The sequence below is a fragment of the Nicotiana tomentosiformis genome, chromosome 12 (assembly GCF_000390325.3).
Source record: "Nicotiana tomentosiformis chromosome 12, ASM39032v3, whole genome shotgun sequence".
Lineage (NCBI taxonomy): Eukaryota > Viridiplantae > Streptophyta > Magnoliopsida > Solanales > Solanaceae > Nicotiana > Nicotiana tomentosiformis.
In genome coordinates this window covers 99,102,925-99,120,564 of record NC_090823.1, presented here as the reverse complement: position 1 = coordinate 99,120,564, position 17,640 = coordinate 99,102,925, and the positions used below count along the sequence as shown (strand labels likewise).

Here is a 17,640-nt window from a genome sequence, read left to right as displayed (position 1 = left end):
TTGTATTTTTAGTAATGAGCCGGGGGTTTATTGGAAACAGTCTATCTACCTTCACAAGGTCTACGTACACTTTACCCTTCTCAAACCCCACTTTGTGGGATATATTACACTATATTTGTTATTGTTATTGTTGTATTTTTAGTAACACATGCCAAAGAAAAATTAGTAACTAAATAGTAGTGTATTGGGTAAAATACGTTACGGTATGTGGCCACCCAAAAAGGGGACATGTGGAATCAAAATCGGAAGGATGAAAAACTGGGCACAACTACCTCGTGTGTTACCAAGAAAGGCAAATCCATAAAGGCATTAAGCATGCTGTGCCTGGTAGCATTTAATAAAGAATATTCCACATCATTAAAAAGTAACGGCTCATTACAGGAATTTGGGCATTTATGTTTACCGTTAGGCTTCCATTATCCCATTCCAATAATTGTTATTAGTGGTGGGCCTGACCATTACGCCCACTGAGCTATAAATAATAAGCTCAACTATCATTGTAAGGCACGATTTTTCTGAATTATATTAAATAGATTCTTGATAGCATTTTGATACCTTCTCTCTCTCTCTCTCTCTCTCTCTCTCTCTCTCTCTCTCTCTCTCTCTCTCTCTCTCTCTCTCTCTCGCGCGCGCGCTTGTTGGTCTTATCAACATTGTGCCCGAAAACCTTATTCCCGAGCTCTTAAAATCTATCTTTTCATCTATGTTTTGAGCTAAATATTTTGCATCCAAATCGATTAATTCATTGTCTTTTGGGATCAAATTGATTCACCTGTCTAGAAATCACGAACAAATTCAACTGTATCATTTTTCAGGTAAACAGTTTGGCGCCCACTGTGGGGCCTAGACAGTCGTGTTGTTAAGTTGATCTTTACCTCTTTCACTCACGAGCTTTGATTGTTCTTGTCTTAGAAAAATCACAAAAAATGGCAAACTATACCATTAATAACACTCGCAATCCTGAGGTTCAAGGGGAAAACCCCCATTTTGACGACACGATCAGCGACACTCGCAATGAGGGGGAAGATGCCACGCCGGTATATGACGGGCAGTACCCCAGACAAGTACGGGAGACGACTCCAGATGGTGCTGAACAGGGGAAGGTAGCAGATGCGGTAAAGATCCTGCAAGAGCAACATGCAATCATTTTAGGCCACCTCACACGATAGGATTAGGTTATGACGGAGTTAAAGCAGGCGCTATCAGGCGTTTCAAATAATGCAAAAAGGCGAGATCTAGTTTCCCCTGTTATTCCTGCAAACCAAACAATGCGAAGAATCGACAACAACACTTCCAGGGGGGACATTAGCTCTGACAGGGTTGGGGGGAGTAAATCTGGCCTCAACAACGATAGCGATCCATTCAAGGAGGAGCTCCTACGGTTCATAAAGGAAGTAAACGCCCGCATAGACCAAATTCCGGGCGCACCCCAGTATTGAAAGGCCCGAGCTCGAAGAAGTACATCCAATTATCGTACAAACTGAGTGCGGCTGCGGAATTAATCCCAAAATGATTCAGGATGCCAGAAGTGCCAAAATACAATGGGACCTCAAATCCACAAGAGCACATCACCACCTACACAACGATGGTGAAAGGAAATGATTTGGCTCCTCACGAAATTGATTCCGTGTTATTGAAGAAATTTGGTAAGACTCTCATGAGGGGAGCCTTGACATGGTACTTATTATTGCCCGAGCATTCAATAGATTCCTTCGAAATGCTCGCGAATTCATTCATTAAGGCCCATGTCGGTGCCAGAAAGGTACACGACTGAAAAGCTGACATATTCAGGATCGCGCAGGGAGAATCCGAATTATTACGAAGATTTATTAGCCGGTTCCAGAAGGAAAGGATGTTGTTACCGGCCGTCCCGGATGAATGGGCAGCTGAAGCGTTCACTAAGGGTTTGAACCCGAGGAGTTCAGATACTTCTCAGAAGTTGAAGGAAAGTTTGCTCGAGTTTCAAGCAACGACTTGGGCAAATTTCCACAATAGGTACGAGTTAAAGATAAGGATTAAAGACGATCAGGTTGACTTCCCGTCATCAGCAAAGGGACAAGAGAAGAACAAAGAAAAAATAAAGGACGATGTCAACTCACTTAGATGAGTTTCAAGGGGCCAGTTTCTACCCTACGAGCAGACGGAAGGTCGCGGTAGGAACTTTGGGTCGGTAGACAAGTTTATCAATGACCTTTAAGACTGATCGCTGGCGGAATAACAAATCATTGCAGGATAGGGAGACCCCGGGGCCACGAGGTCCTTCCTATCCAAAGTTATCAAAATATAACTTCAACATCAGTGTGGTGGAGTTAGTGTCGGTCATGAGAGATATTAAAAAGGCACGGTTCCCGAGATCGATGAGGTCTGATCCCAGCCAGAGGTACCCAAATCTATGGTGTGAATACCATGGCACTAATGGTCATAGGACTGGGGACTGCCAGCACCTCCGTGAAGAAGTGGCAACGTTGTTAAAAAACGGTCACCTCAGAGAATTCTTGAGTGACCGAGCCAAAAATAATTACGGCCGAGACATGGGCGACATGAAAACCTCGAGAGTAGGAAAGGAACCTCAACACCAAACTATCAACATGATCTTTGGAGGAAATGAGATTAATGGGATCACTTTCTCGTCCGCAAAGAAAAAAAAGTATCGACAACCCATAGTAAGAGGCTCCGGGAGGATGATATCACGTTCACGGATGAAGACGCGGACGGATTACAACTGCCACACTGGTAATCTCTTTAAATGTGTTAAATTTAAAAATTAAACGTGTTTTAGTGGATCCAGGAAGTTCCTCCAATATCATACAATAGAGAGTTCTAGATCAAGATAAACTCACCGGGAGCATCGTCCCGACAAAAAACTCCTTGCTGGATTTAACCTCGCAAGCGTGAAAACCCGAAGGGTAATTTTACTACTTACGGATGCCGAGGGCGTAATGAAGACAACTCTCTTTGAAGTAGTAGATGGGGACATGGGCTATAATATCATCCTGGGAAGGCCATGGCTGCACGAGATGAACGTTGTGCCTTCGACGTACCACCAATTGCTAAATTTCTGACACCCGAGGGGATCAAGCAGATAAAAGGTGATCAACCGGCAGCGAGAGAGATGAATGCGATCTCAGTCTCTTATAGCAAGGGAAAAGAACCTGCGGCATAGCAGTTACCAAAACCGGCTTCGACCCAAAACCAGAGGAAGTCTCTCCGAGGGCGGGAGAGTCAGAGCAACATCATGTACCAAGGTATTTTCAAGTACCGGAAGAAACATACGCAACGAAATCCAAGGTAGAAGAACTAGAGCTAGTTGCCCTGTTCGAAAAACTCCCAGAAAGAAAATTCCATTTGGGACCAGGACTACACCCAGAGCTCAGGTCAGATTTTATTGCATTCCTTAAAATTAATGTCGATTGTTTTGCATGGTCGCACAATGATTTGACAGGAATCCCAACAGAGATAGCCGTGCACAAGTTAAGCTTAGACCCGAGCATACCTCCGGTAAGGCAAAATAAGCGCCCTATTGCAGAAGCAAGGAATAAATTCATCAGAGAAGAGGTAACTCGTCTACTCAAGATTGGTTCAATCCGAGAGGTAAGATATCCGGACTACCTAGCTAATGTGGTAGTAGTCCCTAAGAAAAACAATAAAGTTTGGATGTGCATAGATTATAAAGATATTAATAAGGCATGCCCAAAGGACTCTTTTCCATTGCCGAATATTGATCAAATGATTGACGCTACGGCTGGGCACGAGTTAATGAGTTTCCTCGATGCCTATTCCGAGTACAATCAGATCAAGATGAACCCGGAAGATTAGGAAAAAACTTCATTTATAACAAATTTTGGTACATATTGTTACAACGTAATGCCCTTTGGACTAAAAAATGCCGGATCCACTTACCAACGACTCGTAAATAAGATGTTCGAAAAACAGATAGGAAAAGCTATGGAAGTATATATAGACGATATGCTTGTCAAGTCTCTGGATGCAGGTTGCCACCTGAGATATCTGCAAGAAATGTTTGACACACTGAGAGAGCATAATATGAAGCTTAACCCCGAGAAGTGTGTGTTCGGGGTCGGTTCAAGTAAATCCTTAGGATTCCTAGTCTCACAAAGAGGAATTGAGGTGAGTCCCGACAAAATGAAGGCCATAGAAGACATCTCGGATCAACTATACAACGTAAAGGAAGTACAAAGACTCACAGGCAGATTAGCGGCTTTGAGCAGGTTCATTTTTCGGTCATCAGAAAGGTGTCATCGCTTCTTCGCACTGCTCAAAAAGAAAAACAACTTTGAGTGGACGCCAGAGTGTCGAAAAGCCTTGAAGGAATTGAAGAAATACTTGTCAAGCCCTCCGTTGCTTTCGAAACCTCAAGAAGGAGAAGCATTATTGGTCTACCTGGTGGTTGCAGAAGTTGCGGTAAGTGCAGTTTTGGTTCGGGAGGAAAAAGGTATGCAATTCCCCACATATTACGTTAGCAAAATTTTAACGGGAGTAGAAATTCTCTACCCACATCTGGAAAAGCTGGACTTAGCTCTCATGGTAGCTGCCGGAAGCTAAGGCCCTACTTCCAATGCCACCCGATAGCGGTGGTGACTGCTTTTCCTTTGAGGAACATACTCCATAAACCCGAGCTCTCGGGTAGGTTGGCCAAATAAGCCATTCAAATGAGCGAGTTCGATATAGAGTATAAGCCAAGGACTGCGATTAAGTCACAAGCATTGGCTGATTTCGTAGTCGACTTTAGCCCGAGGTTATTGCCCCTGGCTGCCAAACAAGCAATAATGGTGTCAGATCCAGCATCGAGAGTCTGGACCTTATTCACAGACGGAGCTTCTAATATGAAGGGGTCCAGGCTCGGAATAGTCCTGGTCACACCTTCGGGGGAAACCTTAAGGCAAGCCATCAAAACGGTTACTTTAACTAACAATGAAGCAGAATACGAAGCTTTGATTGCAGGGCTAGAATTGGCCCGGGAGCTCCACTCCGAAGCCATCAACATTAAATACGATTTGCAGCTAGTGGTAAATCAGGTCTGGGGAATTTTTGACTCCAAAGATGAGCGAATGCAACAATACGTGGTAAAGGTTCGGGCCTTATTGTCACGATTCTGGGAGTGATCAATAACCCATATCCCGAGGGAAGAAAACATGGAAGCAGATGCGTTAGCAAATCTGGGATCATCAATATAAATTTAGGGATCGGAATCGGGGGCGATATTTTAACTGATGAACTCAACCTTAGACATGAATAATTACTTTGAAATGAATTCGACCAATCTGGTCTGGGAATGGAGAAACGAGATAATCGATTATCTCGAACACGGAAAACTGCCCAAAGACCCCAAATCGTCTAGAGCACTGCGCACCAAAGCCACGCGATACAGCTTCGAGAAAGGCCAATTATACAGAAAATCATTTCGAGGCCCGTTGGACCGATGCTTAGGGGCATCGGAAGCTAGCTACTTCATGAGGGAAATCCATGAAGGAGTATGTGGCAACCACTCGGGCGCAGATTCTTTGGTGCTGAAATTAGCCAGGGCAGGATATTATTGGCCCCGTATGGAACTAGATGCCAAGGACTTTGTAAGAAAGTGCGATAAGTTCCAACGCCACGCACCACTAGTACATCAACCAACAAAACCACTACATTCAATTCTGTCTTCGTGGCCATTCATGAAATGGGGGATGGACATCGTCAGACCGCTACTACCTGCTCCGGGAAAGGTAAGATTTTTTTTAGTTTTGACTGACTATTTTTCCAAATGGGTAGAAGCAGGTCCTTACCAAAAGATCAGAGAACGCAAAGTGGTCAACTTCATATGGGAAAGTATAATATGCAGGTTCGGAATACCAAAGGAGATTGCATGCGACAACGGGCCACAATTTATCGGTGCAAAAGTTACAAAGTTCCTTGAAAATCTGAAGATAAAAAGAATTACTTCTTCACCTTACCATCCTAGAGCAAACGGACAAGCAGAGTCAACAAACAAAATAATTGTGCAAAATCTAAAGAAAAGGCTAGAAGCAGCGGAATGCCGCTGGCCCGAAGAGTTACCAGGGGTAATATGGGCCTACAGAACAACGGATTTTGTCATTAGTGGTAAGCCAAGCCATCAGGACGGTTACTTTAACTAACAATGAAGCAGAATATGGAGCTTTGATTGCAGGGCAAGAATTGGCCCGGGAGCTCGACTCCGAAGCCATCAACATCAAATGTGACTCGCAGCTAGTGGTAAATCAGGTATGCAGAATTTTTGACACGAAAGATGAGCGAATGCAACAATACGTGGTAAAGGTTCAGGCCTTATTGTCACGATTCCGGGAGTGGTCAATAACCCACATCCCGAGGGAAGAAAATGCTGAAGCAGATACGTTAGCAAATCTGGGCTCATCGACAGAAATTTGGGGCCGGAATCGGGGGCGATAGTTCAACTGATGAACTCAACCTTAGACATGAATGGTTACTATGAGGTGAATTCGACCAATCTAGTCTGGGACTGGAGAAATGAGATAATCGATTATCTTGAACACGGGAAACTGCACTGCACACCAAAGCCACATGATACAGCTTCGAGAAAGGCCAATTATACAGTAAATCATTTCAAGGCCCGTTGGCCTGATGCTTAGGGGCATCGGAAGCCAGCTACATCATGATGGAAATTCACAAAGGAGTTGTGGCAACCACTCGGGCACAGATTCTTTGGTGCTGAAATTAGTCAGGGCAGGATATTATTGGACCCGTATGGAACTAGATGCCAAGGACTTAGTACGAAAGTGCGATAAGTGCTAACGCCACACACCACTAGTACATCAACCAACAGAACCACTACATTTAATTCTGTCCCCATGGCCATTCATGAAATGGGGGATGGACATCATCGGACCACTACCACCTACTCCGGGAAAGGTAAGATTTCTTTTAGTTTTGACTGATTATTTTTCTAAATGGGTAGAAGCAGTTCCTTACCAAAAGATCGGAGAACACGAAGTGGTCGACTTCCTGTGGGAAAATACAATATGCAGGTTCAGAATACCGAAGGAGATTGCATGTGACAATGGGCCGTAGTTTATCGGCACAAAAGTTACAAAGTTCCTTGAAAATCTGAAGATAAAAAGGATTACTTCTTCACTTTACCATCCGAGCGCAAACGGACAAGCGGAGTCGACAAACAAAACAATTGCGCAAAATCTAAAGAAAAGGCTAGAAGCAGCGAAAGGCTGCTGGCCCGAAGAGTTACTAGGGGTATTATGGGCCTACCGAACAACGGCCAAATCAAACACATGAGAAACCCCCTTTTCCCTTGTGTACGGCGCATAAGCTTTGATACTGGTGGAAGTAAGGGAGCCCACTTTAAGTTATTCCAAGGAAAACGAAGAATCAAACAATGAGTCAATGCTAATCAACTTAGAATTGATCGAGGAACATAGAGACCTGACACATATAAGAATGGCAGCTCAAAAGTAGAGGATGAAGCGGTATTACAATCAAAGAGCCAACCTTTGTTACTTCAAAATAGGAGACTTGGTCTTGAGGAAGGTGACTCAAAACACCCGAGAACTCAATGCTGGCAAGTTAGACTCTACATGGGAAGGCCCTTACCGGGTTTCAGCTATCACCGGTAAAGGGTCATATGAGTTGGAAAACCACAATGGAGATAAGTTGCCCAACAACTGGAATGTGGCTCATCTCAAAAAATATTACTGCTGACAAACAACAGTCAGACGAAAAGCAAGGTTTTTAACGAGGCAACGACCACAAGCATACTACAAAAAAAAAGCAGCAATAAGACCTTTGATGACAAGGCAAACAAACAAGTCTCCACTCGGGGACGATAACGTAATCTTTGCTTCGGTAGCAATTTAACTTCCCGGTGGTAATTTGCTATCGAACAAAGGTTACACGATCGTTCACGAGCACAAACTACTTGAGGATTGTTAGGTATTCTTTCACTCGACAGCATAAATTCCTAAGGGGAAAGCAAAATATGTTACCGAGCGAAGGGTTACGTAGCAATTCATCAGTGAAACCTTCGAAGATACAAGACTTCTAGAGTTCCAACTCGCATTCTTCGCATTAGAACACTGAGGGGGATAATGATATGATTACAAGGCAACACTGAATGCCACGTCAATCGGGAACAAAAATTCAGCAAGGCAACACTGAATCCCACATCAACCGGGAACGAAAATCCTGCAAGGCAACACTGAATGCCACGTCAATCGGGAATGAAAATCCGGCAAGGCAATACTGAATGTCGTGCATCATCATGACCGGGGACTGCACAACCAGCCCCGAAGAAATAAGTTATATAAGATAGCCACAAGTCATTGCAACTTCTTTTCTACATAGCGAAATACCTATGTAAACTATGAAAACGGAAGGAATGAAATGAAATCCTTTTGCTTTTATCTTGTTTCTTGTCTGCAAGATGAGCTAATTTTGTCATTTGAAAGTTAAACAAGTACTTCAAATGCTAGTGCCGTAATGAATAAGAGACGTCCTCTTCAAGAGCACCGTAAACATAAGTGGACCCTCTCCTATAAAAACCCTCATGTTAAAGGGTTAGTTCCAGAAGAATATATCCCCGGAACCAAAAATGCTATCGGAAAAAAATACACCCGAAGCCACATATGAAAAAGACATAGAAACCAAACTTGAGTAAACACTTAAAAAAACCCTCATGTAAAAGGGATAATTCTCGGAGACAGAAGTACATCGAAGAAAAAGCACCCAAGACCACATGCAGAAAAGAAGGAAGACATGCACAAGGGTTAAAAAACTTGCACAGATATCCAAGCAAAGTAAGACTCAGTCGCATAGTTGAGCAACAATACGTCTTTATTTACAAGGATGTACCAAAAGGAAATACAAACAAGGAAAGGATAAGCTAAGCTACAGCATCACTAGAATCAGGAGGAAGAGAGGTATCCATATCCTCGGGAGCAGTAGCCGGTACAACCGATGGCTCAACATCTTCCCCAGCTTGATCTTTGACATCAACGCCTTCTTATTCCTCTTCAGTGTCCGAAATCTCAGAACCAGAATTAGAAGAACCTGGAGAATCAGACCGCACTGGGAGTCCTTTCTTTACAGCCAACTCAAGCTCGCGTGCCTTAGCAATTTTAGCATCAATATCAAAAATGCCAGATTTGGCTCCTTCCAAGGTCTTCCTCCTCATTCTGTACATGGATTAAGTTATTTCAATGAGGGAAGCCTCTCGACACCTGAGTTCTTCTTTGAGTTGAGTGATCTCGGCAGAAAGATTATCCCGGGCAGACCTAGCACATCAGAGACTGACATCGAGATCATAGACAGTTGAACTATAGAGCCTGTTGTGCTCGATAGTTTTCTTATACTTCTCCTCTAACCAGGCGTATCTCGCCTCTGCAGCAGTAAGCTCTTCGGCCTTAGAATTCAAGGCTGCTTCTAAGTTAGTTACCCTTTTAGCAACAGTAGCCTCTCGGTCACTGGCAGCAAGAATGGCATCCTGGACCTCAGCCCACTTAGCTTTGACTTCATCAAAACTAGTCCTCAATGGCCCAATTTCCTGGCTAAGGATCTCTACTTCCTGCTCACTTTGCTGCAAGCGGGCTTCCAAAACAACGACCTCAATGGCCCTGCTTTCCAGTTCCGAGAGGCGAAGAACTGTCTGATACCGTTCAGAAAAAAGTTCCTCCTTCTTACGGATTAACCTCTGTAGGCCCTCAAAAGCAAGAAAATTGGCCTGCAAGATAAGAAGAGGTAAAACTTAAAATGCACTCATTCAGAAGCTGAGAAATAGAAGAGAAAGACAGAAACATACCGTTGCGGCATTATGCATGGCATTGTTCAACAAACACTCTCCTGAGAGTGTCTAAATCTTCTCCCAATCCTTCTCTGATGCCAAGGGCTTCAAGTAATTTGCAAGCTCTACCTGCCGGGAAAGAAGGTTACACCCGGTAGAGACCAAGAGGGTAATATTCCTCCTCCTCTGAGGATATTCAAAAGGGGCAGCATAATGTTTCCCCAAATTCTCATGAACAGGAGAATGGGGAAGAGGAACGCTTTCAACACGATTGGGCATGGCCATTGGAGATGATGTTATTGGGGGAAGCGTGGATGAAGATGAAAAAGATGTAGCAGCTGCTGGTGGCAAAAAAAGTGGTGATAAAGCTGGTGAAGAAGAAGAACGTGAAGCAGCTGCACCGAAGGCAGCACTGATTGTTGGGTGCTCACCAACCGAGGACGGCAAGGACCCGGTACTCTGCCTTAGTGTACCAGGCATAACGATTGGGGCCCGAGAATAGGAGTTGGAATTTTTCACCAAATCAAACTCTCCCCAAAGTGCCGAGACATCATCCTCGGTGGGTGTGACTGCATCAATAGGTTGAGCATCCTGTTGAGAGGATAAGGATTGTTGTCTTCTATGAAGAGAAGCTTTATTATCACTAGCTTCTTTATCGTCAATCACTACGGTATCTATGACCGGCCCGGAGGGAGGACCGGCCAATGTCGCCACTTGGGATGATTCGGGGGCATCAACCTTTGCCCTCTTATTCTTCTCCCCGGCCGCAAAGGAACGCCTTCTTTTTGGTTGCTTGTTCTCTGACTGGGGACTCCGTGAAGAAATATTTATGCCCGGAGTAGACCCGGAGGCATCCGTTCGAGCAAGTGCCTCCTGGAGCAGCTGCGCCGCATCGACAGGGTCATCCAAAACATTCTCTTCAGGGATCTCGACTGAGCCCTGGGGTAGACCTAATTCGACAAATAAGCCAGGAGATTCAGCCAAATTCCACATATACAAAAACTAAAGAAAAACAAATTATAGTTACCATGATTTTTGTACTTTCACCCGTATTTGATGGACAGTTCTTTCCCCAAGCAAATTTCGGGTATGGTAACTTTCAAGATTTTTTGAACCCACCGGTCCAAACCTTCTACTACCAGTGGGACCCATCGGGTCGATGTAACATACAAAAGTTGAAAGATCAATACAGGCGTAAAAAATCATTTAGGAGGGAAGAACGTATTGAAAGAAACTTACGGGAACGGTTCCAGGCAACCGGAAAGGATGATACCGTTATGGGAATAATGTTACCAGAGGCAACTGCAACGACTCGTTCCATCCACCCTCAGTCGTTGTAGTTATTCATGCTGGATATCAAAGCATGATGACCACACTTGTAGAGATTTATCATTCTCCCGCGGAAGATTTTGGGGGAGTACAAATTCACCATATGAGCCAATGATAGCTCTTCTTTGGTTTCCAGCACAAGCGCCGGAGGCAGGCTCCGTCCTCCACACAGAAGGACTTACCTATGCCAAACACACTTGATAACGGAGACAAAATTCTGCTATCACAGTATCAAGTTCTCCGTCCAAAGAAAACACATCCAAAGTAAAAAGGTACGTGTAAAAATATGTGAAACCCTCTCTAGGAAGGGTCACTCGCTCCGATAGATCGGGTGCGATGATGTCCAAGTTTTGGCAGCAACAGTCTTCCTTCACAGTAGGGATACTGGAAGCACGAATGGAAGATGGGTACCTGCTAACCGCCCATATGCGGGGGTTATCAGTGGAAAATTTCTCCTCCAAGTACTAGCTCTTTTAGGGATTATGGAACTTACTATTGGAGGAATGGAATCCTTGTTCTTAATCTTGCTCTTCGAAGAACCAGCGCGTTTAGATGAAGAAGCCATTGGAGAAGGGAAAGAAAAAGTTCTGTGTCGGGAGAAAGTTAGAGAAAAGATGCAAAACAGGAATATAGTTTGGAGGCTCGATCGACTGGTGAGACCCAAAGGAAAAGGGAGTTGATATGTATAGGCAAAATTTTGGGCAGCTAAAATACTTGGCTCCAATTACCCCGATAACTGGCAAAAGGCGCGCTAAATCATAGGAGAACGCGTGTTCCAGGCATTAAATGCGGAGAGACAAGCGTCTAATCAACCGTCAGTAACCTTCAAAAGGAATTATAGTAATTATCGCTGAAAGAAGATTCTCACCAACATCCCGATAACACAAAGTTATGTTACTGGAAAGCAGGGAGGACTATCTATATTGGGTAAAATACGTTACGGTACTTGGTCACCCAAAAAGGGGGACACGTGGAGTCAAAACCGGGAGGACGAAAAATCGGGTACTACTATCTCGTGTGTCACCGAGAAAGGCAAATCCATAAAGGCACTAAGCATGTTGCGCCTGGTAACATTTAATGAAGAATATTCCACAACATTAAAAAGTAACGGCTCATTATAGGAATTCAGGCATTTATGTTTACCGTTAGGCTTCCATTATCTCATTCCAATAATTGTGGGCCCGACCATTACGCCCACTGAGCTATAAATAATAAGCTCAACTATCATTGTAAGACACGGTTTTTCTGGATTACATTGAATAGATTCTTGATAGCATTTTGATACTTTTTTTCTCTCTCGCTTGTTGGTCTTATCAGCATTGTGCCCGGAAACCTTATTCCCGGGCTCTTAAAATCTATCGTTTCATCTACGTTTTGAGCTAAATATTTTGCATCCAAATCGATTAATTCATTGTCTTTTGGGATCAAATTGATTCATCTGTGTAGAAACTACGGACAAATTCAACTGTACCATTTTTCGGGTAAACAAATAGTAGCAAAAATAACAAAAAGGGATATGAAAACTGCAAGTGAGAGAGTTGAAAAGAAAACTTCTCATAATTTTTTCTTAACGTAGCCGTCTAACACGTTTAAGGAAAAAGACCTCAATAACCAGCCAAGCTAGACAGCAAAATCCTCGTTTTTATACCTTTATCTGTCTGACCAAATCTAGGCGGCAATTTGGATGGCTGTTATTTCCTTAATTACTATTCGTGGTTCAACAGTAATGTATATACACTGTCAATAAGAATTTTTACGCTATCAGATTATCCTAATGGGCTTATTTACAGACTTACAAATCCTACACTATAAGGAGATTTACTTGTAAATATCATTGGGTGACTTAATGGCGTAAAGAATTCTTTTTATCGATAATGTATATAATTTAAAATTGTTTATATATGTACGTCCAATTTCTTCCAAATTTTGAAAATGTACGGCCAATTGGCAATAAAATATGTTTGTTGCTGTATTCTAGTTTTTGGAGTATCAAGACTTCTGAGAAGATAGATTCATATCATATGTTTGTTTAATCTACCGGCCCGAATTTAAAGCAGATGCAAAGAATAATAAAACTTTGCTTGACTTTGTATTATATAGATATACCAGATTGTGACCTTCCTTCTGAAGATTGAAATACAATAGCAGCTAGCTAGTTCAACTAACAAGTGGTTACATTTGCAGAAAGCGAAAATGTTAGAACAATCTAATATCTTTTGAATAAAAGTAGCGACAAGTGAAGTGTTACGAGTTTGAGGAAAGAAGTACGTAGGTAAGGCTTTGTAGCTTCACTATGGATAGAAGCATTCACGTTGACAATTTGCATGACAAATCTTATGCTCAACCATCTTTTGATGGAACTATGGATATGAATAAGAATGTCAAGAAGGTATTTAACCTAGCTAACTTGATATTTTGTTATATGTTGCCATTAATTATTTATATTTTGTATTCTAAAAACATGGTGAAATTGCAGGTAACAAAAACTTTGGTAACCAATGGGTGCGTGGATTATAAAGGGAATATTGCGGATAAACGAACCACTGGAGGATGGAAAGCTTCACCATTCATTATAGGTCTCTTTTCTCATTTTTTTTTCTTCTTTTAATGATCAAATAAATAAAGAACTTAGTTAATCCATGTCGATTAACTATTAAGGGAGCCTTGGTGTAACTGGTAAAGTTATTGTCACGTGACCAAGAGGTCACGAGTTCAAACTGTGGAAACACCCACTTGCAGAAATGTAAGGTAAGACTACGTAAAATAGACCGTTGTGGTCCGGCCCTTTCCAGACCCCGTGCGTACCGGGAGCTGCAGTTAATCTATGTAGATCCTTTGCTAACTCTTTTTTCTTTTTCCTTTTTTGTATTGAGGCAGTCAACGAGGTGGCAGAGAGGTTGGCATTCTTTGCCGTAGCTGTAAGTATGGTGGCATATTTGGTGTTTGAGATGCATCAATCACTTCCAGATGCTGCAACTCATGTCAATGATTGGATTGGAGCTGCCTATGTTTTGACTCTACTTGGAGCTTTCCTTGCTGATGCTTACTTCGGTCGCTTCTTAACCATCATCATTTTCTCTTGTATCTACTTCGTGGTAAGAAATGATCACTCCTTTTCTTTTATTGCCAGTTGAATTTTCCAGTATTCTTAGGACAATACAAAGGTGAACCTTAAAATTTTACAGCCCATTATTGCTCATGTGTATCTGGCCGGTGATTAACTATCAGTTAAATAAACCGGATCTTTATACAAACATCCAGCTGGATTTATTATTTACTTTTTCCGTGGCGGATGCAATTTATTCACTTTTGAATTAAAATCTTGAATCCGTCTCTAATCAGGGAATGATATTGTTAACACTATCGGCATCAATCGACAGCTTAAGACCACCTCAATGCATAGCGAGGCCATGCATTCCAGCAACAAAAGGCCAAACAGCTTTTCTATATGGAGCACTCTATCTCATAGCACTTGGAACAGGGGGCATCAAACCCTGTGTCTCAACATTTGGAGCTGATCAATTTGATGAATCTGACAAAAAAGAATCCCAAAAAAAATATGCATTCTTTAATTGGTTCTTCTTTGCTATTAATATGGGTGCACTCTTGGGAATAACTCTTTTGGTTTATGTACAACAAGAAAAAGGTTGGACTTGGGGTTTTGTTGTTCCTACAGCAGCTATGTTTGTATCTATTGTTATCTTAGTTGCTGGCTTTACTAATTATCGTTATCAGAAACCTATGGGAAGTGCTTTCACTAGATTTGTTCAGGTTATTGTGGTTTCTATTAGAAATCATTTCAGAGGTGTGGTGGTGGCAAGTGAAAGTGAACTCTATGAGATGAAGACCAAAGAATCTGATATTTTTGGTGCTCGAAAGCTTCCTCATACTAAGCAATACAGGTCAATGTTAATTTCTTTTTGAGTTTAATTTTACATATTAATTTTTTTTTACATTATAAGGTCACATTTAAAAACCAATACATGTAACCGTCCTTAATTTGTGAAATTAATAACCAGGAAAATTAGACAGTTACATCTTCTGCCCCGATTTATGTGATGTTGTTTGACTAAGCATGTGGTTGAAACATAAAAAAAAGATTTTTGAAACTTATGTTCTCAAATAAATTATGAAAATTTGTATGTCATTAAATCATCTCATTAAAGGTAAAATAAAAATTTTAAAGTTGAATTTATCTTTACAAAATATAGAAATATGTCATACTTTATGGAACAGGAAAAAAAGAACATTGCATAAATTGGGGCGGACGGAGAATACTAATTTAACATGGTAAAAATACATTGATAACAAGATTGATAGTATAAAAAAATTTATAAGATGAGTGTAGTTAACCCATGATAATAAGTTATACCTTTGTTTTGATTAGGTTTGCATTAAAGTATATACGGCTTAAGTTATATATATTGATCGTATAAAGTTTTTTGTTTTTTAATATGGTGAGTGTAGTTTAACATATTATAATAATTTAATTACCTTCTTTTATTAGGTAATTACCATTAAAGCATATCATAGAAATTAACACGTAAATTAAGTACCAATTAATGATGGCGTTTCTCACTATATTCATGTTGGACATTGCAGATTTTTGGATAAAGCAGCAGTAGTAACAGACCCTGAGATCATCATCAACAACAAATGGAAGTTATGCACAGTGACACAAGTTGAAGAGTTCAAATCCTTTATCAGAATCCTTCCAATTTGGGCATCTACAATAGCTCTTTCCATTTCATTTGCTCAACTCTCGACTTTTTTCCTCACTCAAGCCAACATCATGGACAGAAAAATCGCCCCCCATTTCACTATCCCCGCCGGCTCCGTCCCCGTCTTCACGGCCGTCAACGGACTCCTTCTCGTACCAGTATACGAGAAATTCATCGTCCCTCACCTCCGTTCCAAAACCGGACACGAACGTGGCATCACGTCGTTACAACGTATAGGGGTCGGTTTATTCGTGTCCATTTTTGCCCTAATGTCCGCTGCATTGGTTGAGAGAATGAGACGTCAGAGCTCAAACCCAACAAGTTTGAGCATATTTTGGTTGTTTCCTCAATTCTTTCTCGTAGGTACAGCTGAGGTTTTCTCATACGTAGGACAATTGGAGTTTTTCTACGATGAAGCAACCGATGGTACGAGAAGTATAAGCAGTGCATTATTTTTAAGTGAGATAGGAATTGGGAGTTGGTTAAGTTCTGCCATAGTGAAAATTGTGGAAAGTGCCACGGGTGGTGTAGAGAAAGGGTGGCTTAGGAATAATCTTAACAAAAGCAAACTTGATTATTTTTATTGGATATTAACAGGGATAAATGCAGTGAATTTCTTGGTATATTTAGTGATTGCATGGAGATACAAAGGAAGAAATGGTGAAAGAGGAACAATTAGAGATGAGTCAATGGTGTTTGAACTGGATGGTCGATTTAAAAAGAAGAATGATACTGATGAATTTCGGGGTATGGCCTCTTGAATAAGGTTTACAAGTGAAAAAAGTTCAATACCTATTTGCTCTTCCTTTTTTTTTTTCCTTTTTTTTTCTTCTTATTTCTGAATATTCACTGGTGTATTTATGATCAAGCGTTGGAGCTTGTTCTATTGGTTTACTTCTAAATGCTATAGAGACGAGCATTTTTCAAATTGTCACACTTTATATACCGTTTATGTGATGAGATCCGGATTCCGAGTAAGAGGGTCAAAGTCAAACTATTTAATTGGTGTGAATTTAAATATAAAATCTTTAAGCTTTTTAGCATAAAATTTATATATTTGAACATTACATAAAAAATATTATAACTCATAATAAGAATTAACAATTCAAAATATTTATGTAAAAAAACTCGCGGTCAAAGAAAACTTCTATGACCCTTCAAATAGTAACCGCATCACATCAAGTCAGACAAATGGAGTAATTTTTTTTTCTATCTTCTACGACATAACTAGTTTCATATAAGTGGAAGGAGTATCAGCTTGCAGATATATATTTTGCTGTTTCTAATGTATCTTAGTCTTTGAGAAGTCTTTCTAAGATATAAGTGGGGGCGAGAACCTTGAAGTCTCAGGTTCACATCCCAGCGGAGGCAAATATTAGGTGCTTTCTTCTCATCTATCCAAGTCTTGGTGAATAGAGTTACCTGATACTTGTTGCTGGTGAGAGGTGACAGGTATCTCGTGGAATTAGTCGAGGTACGCGCACACTGGCCCGGACACCATGGTTATAAAAAAAAAATACGTATAAGTGGACCATGAAAAAGATGGATTTGATATAAAATAACTTTTAATCCACGTAAAAAAGGAAAAGCAAAAAAAAAAAAGGGGGGGGGGGGGGGGGGGGGCTCGCTAGACGACCCTCTCCTTTCCTAATTCTAATTTGGTTTGGTTAGTCTAACAGCCTCAAAATTTCCTAGTTGACGCAAGTTCTCCGAAACCTAATTCAAATTGGTGATTTATTACTAGATTATTAGCCTTTAAAAGTAACACTTCCCACGCATGTTTTTAAACTCAATTAAATA

General features: G+C 41.3%; 1 protein-coding gene across 1 annotated transcript; it reads left to right on the top strand.

Moving 5' to 3' along the window:
* Nucleotides 1–13,355: 13,355 nt before the first annotated feature.
* Nucleotides 13,356–16,768, top strand: LOC104105216 (protein NRT1/ PTR FAMILY 8.2-like). The gene is made up of 5 exons (XM_018773821.3): nucleotides 13,356–13,508; nucleotides 13,596–13,695; nucleotides 13,997–14,214; nucleotides 14,462–15,021; nucleotides 15,722–16,768. The coding sequence occupies exons 1-5, from the start codon at nucleotides 13,413–13,415 to the stop codon at nucleotides 16,599–16,601; spliced, it is 1,854 nt and encodes a 617-aa protein (XP_018629337.2). The 5' UTR covers nucleotides 13,356–13,412; the 3' UTR covers nucleotides 16,602–16,768.
* Nucleotides 16,769–17,640: the final 872 nt, after the last annotated feature.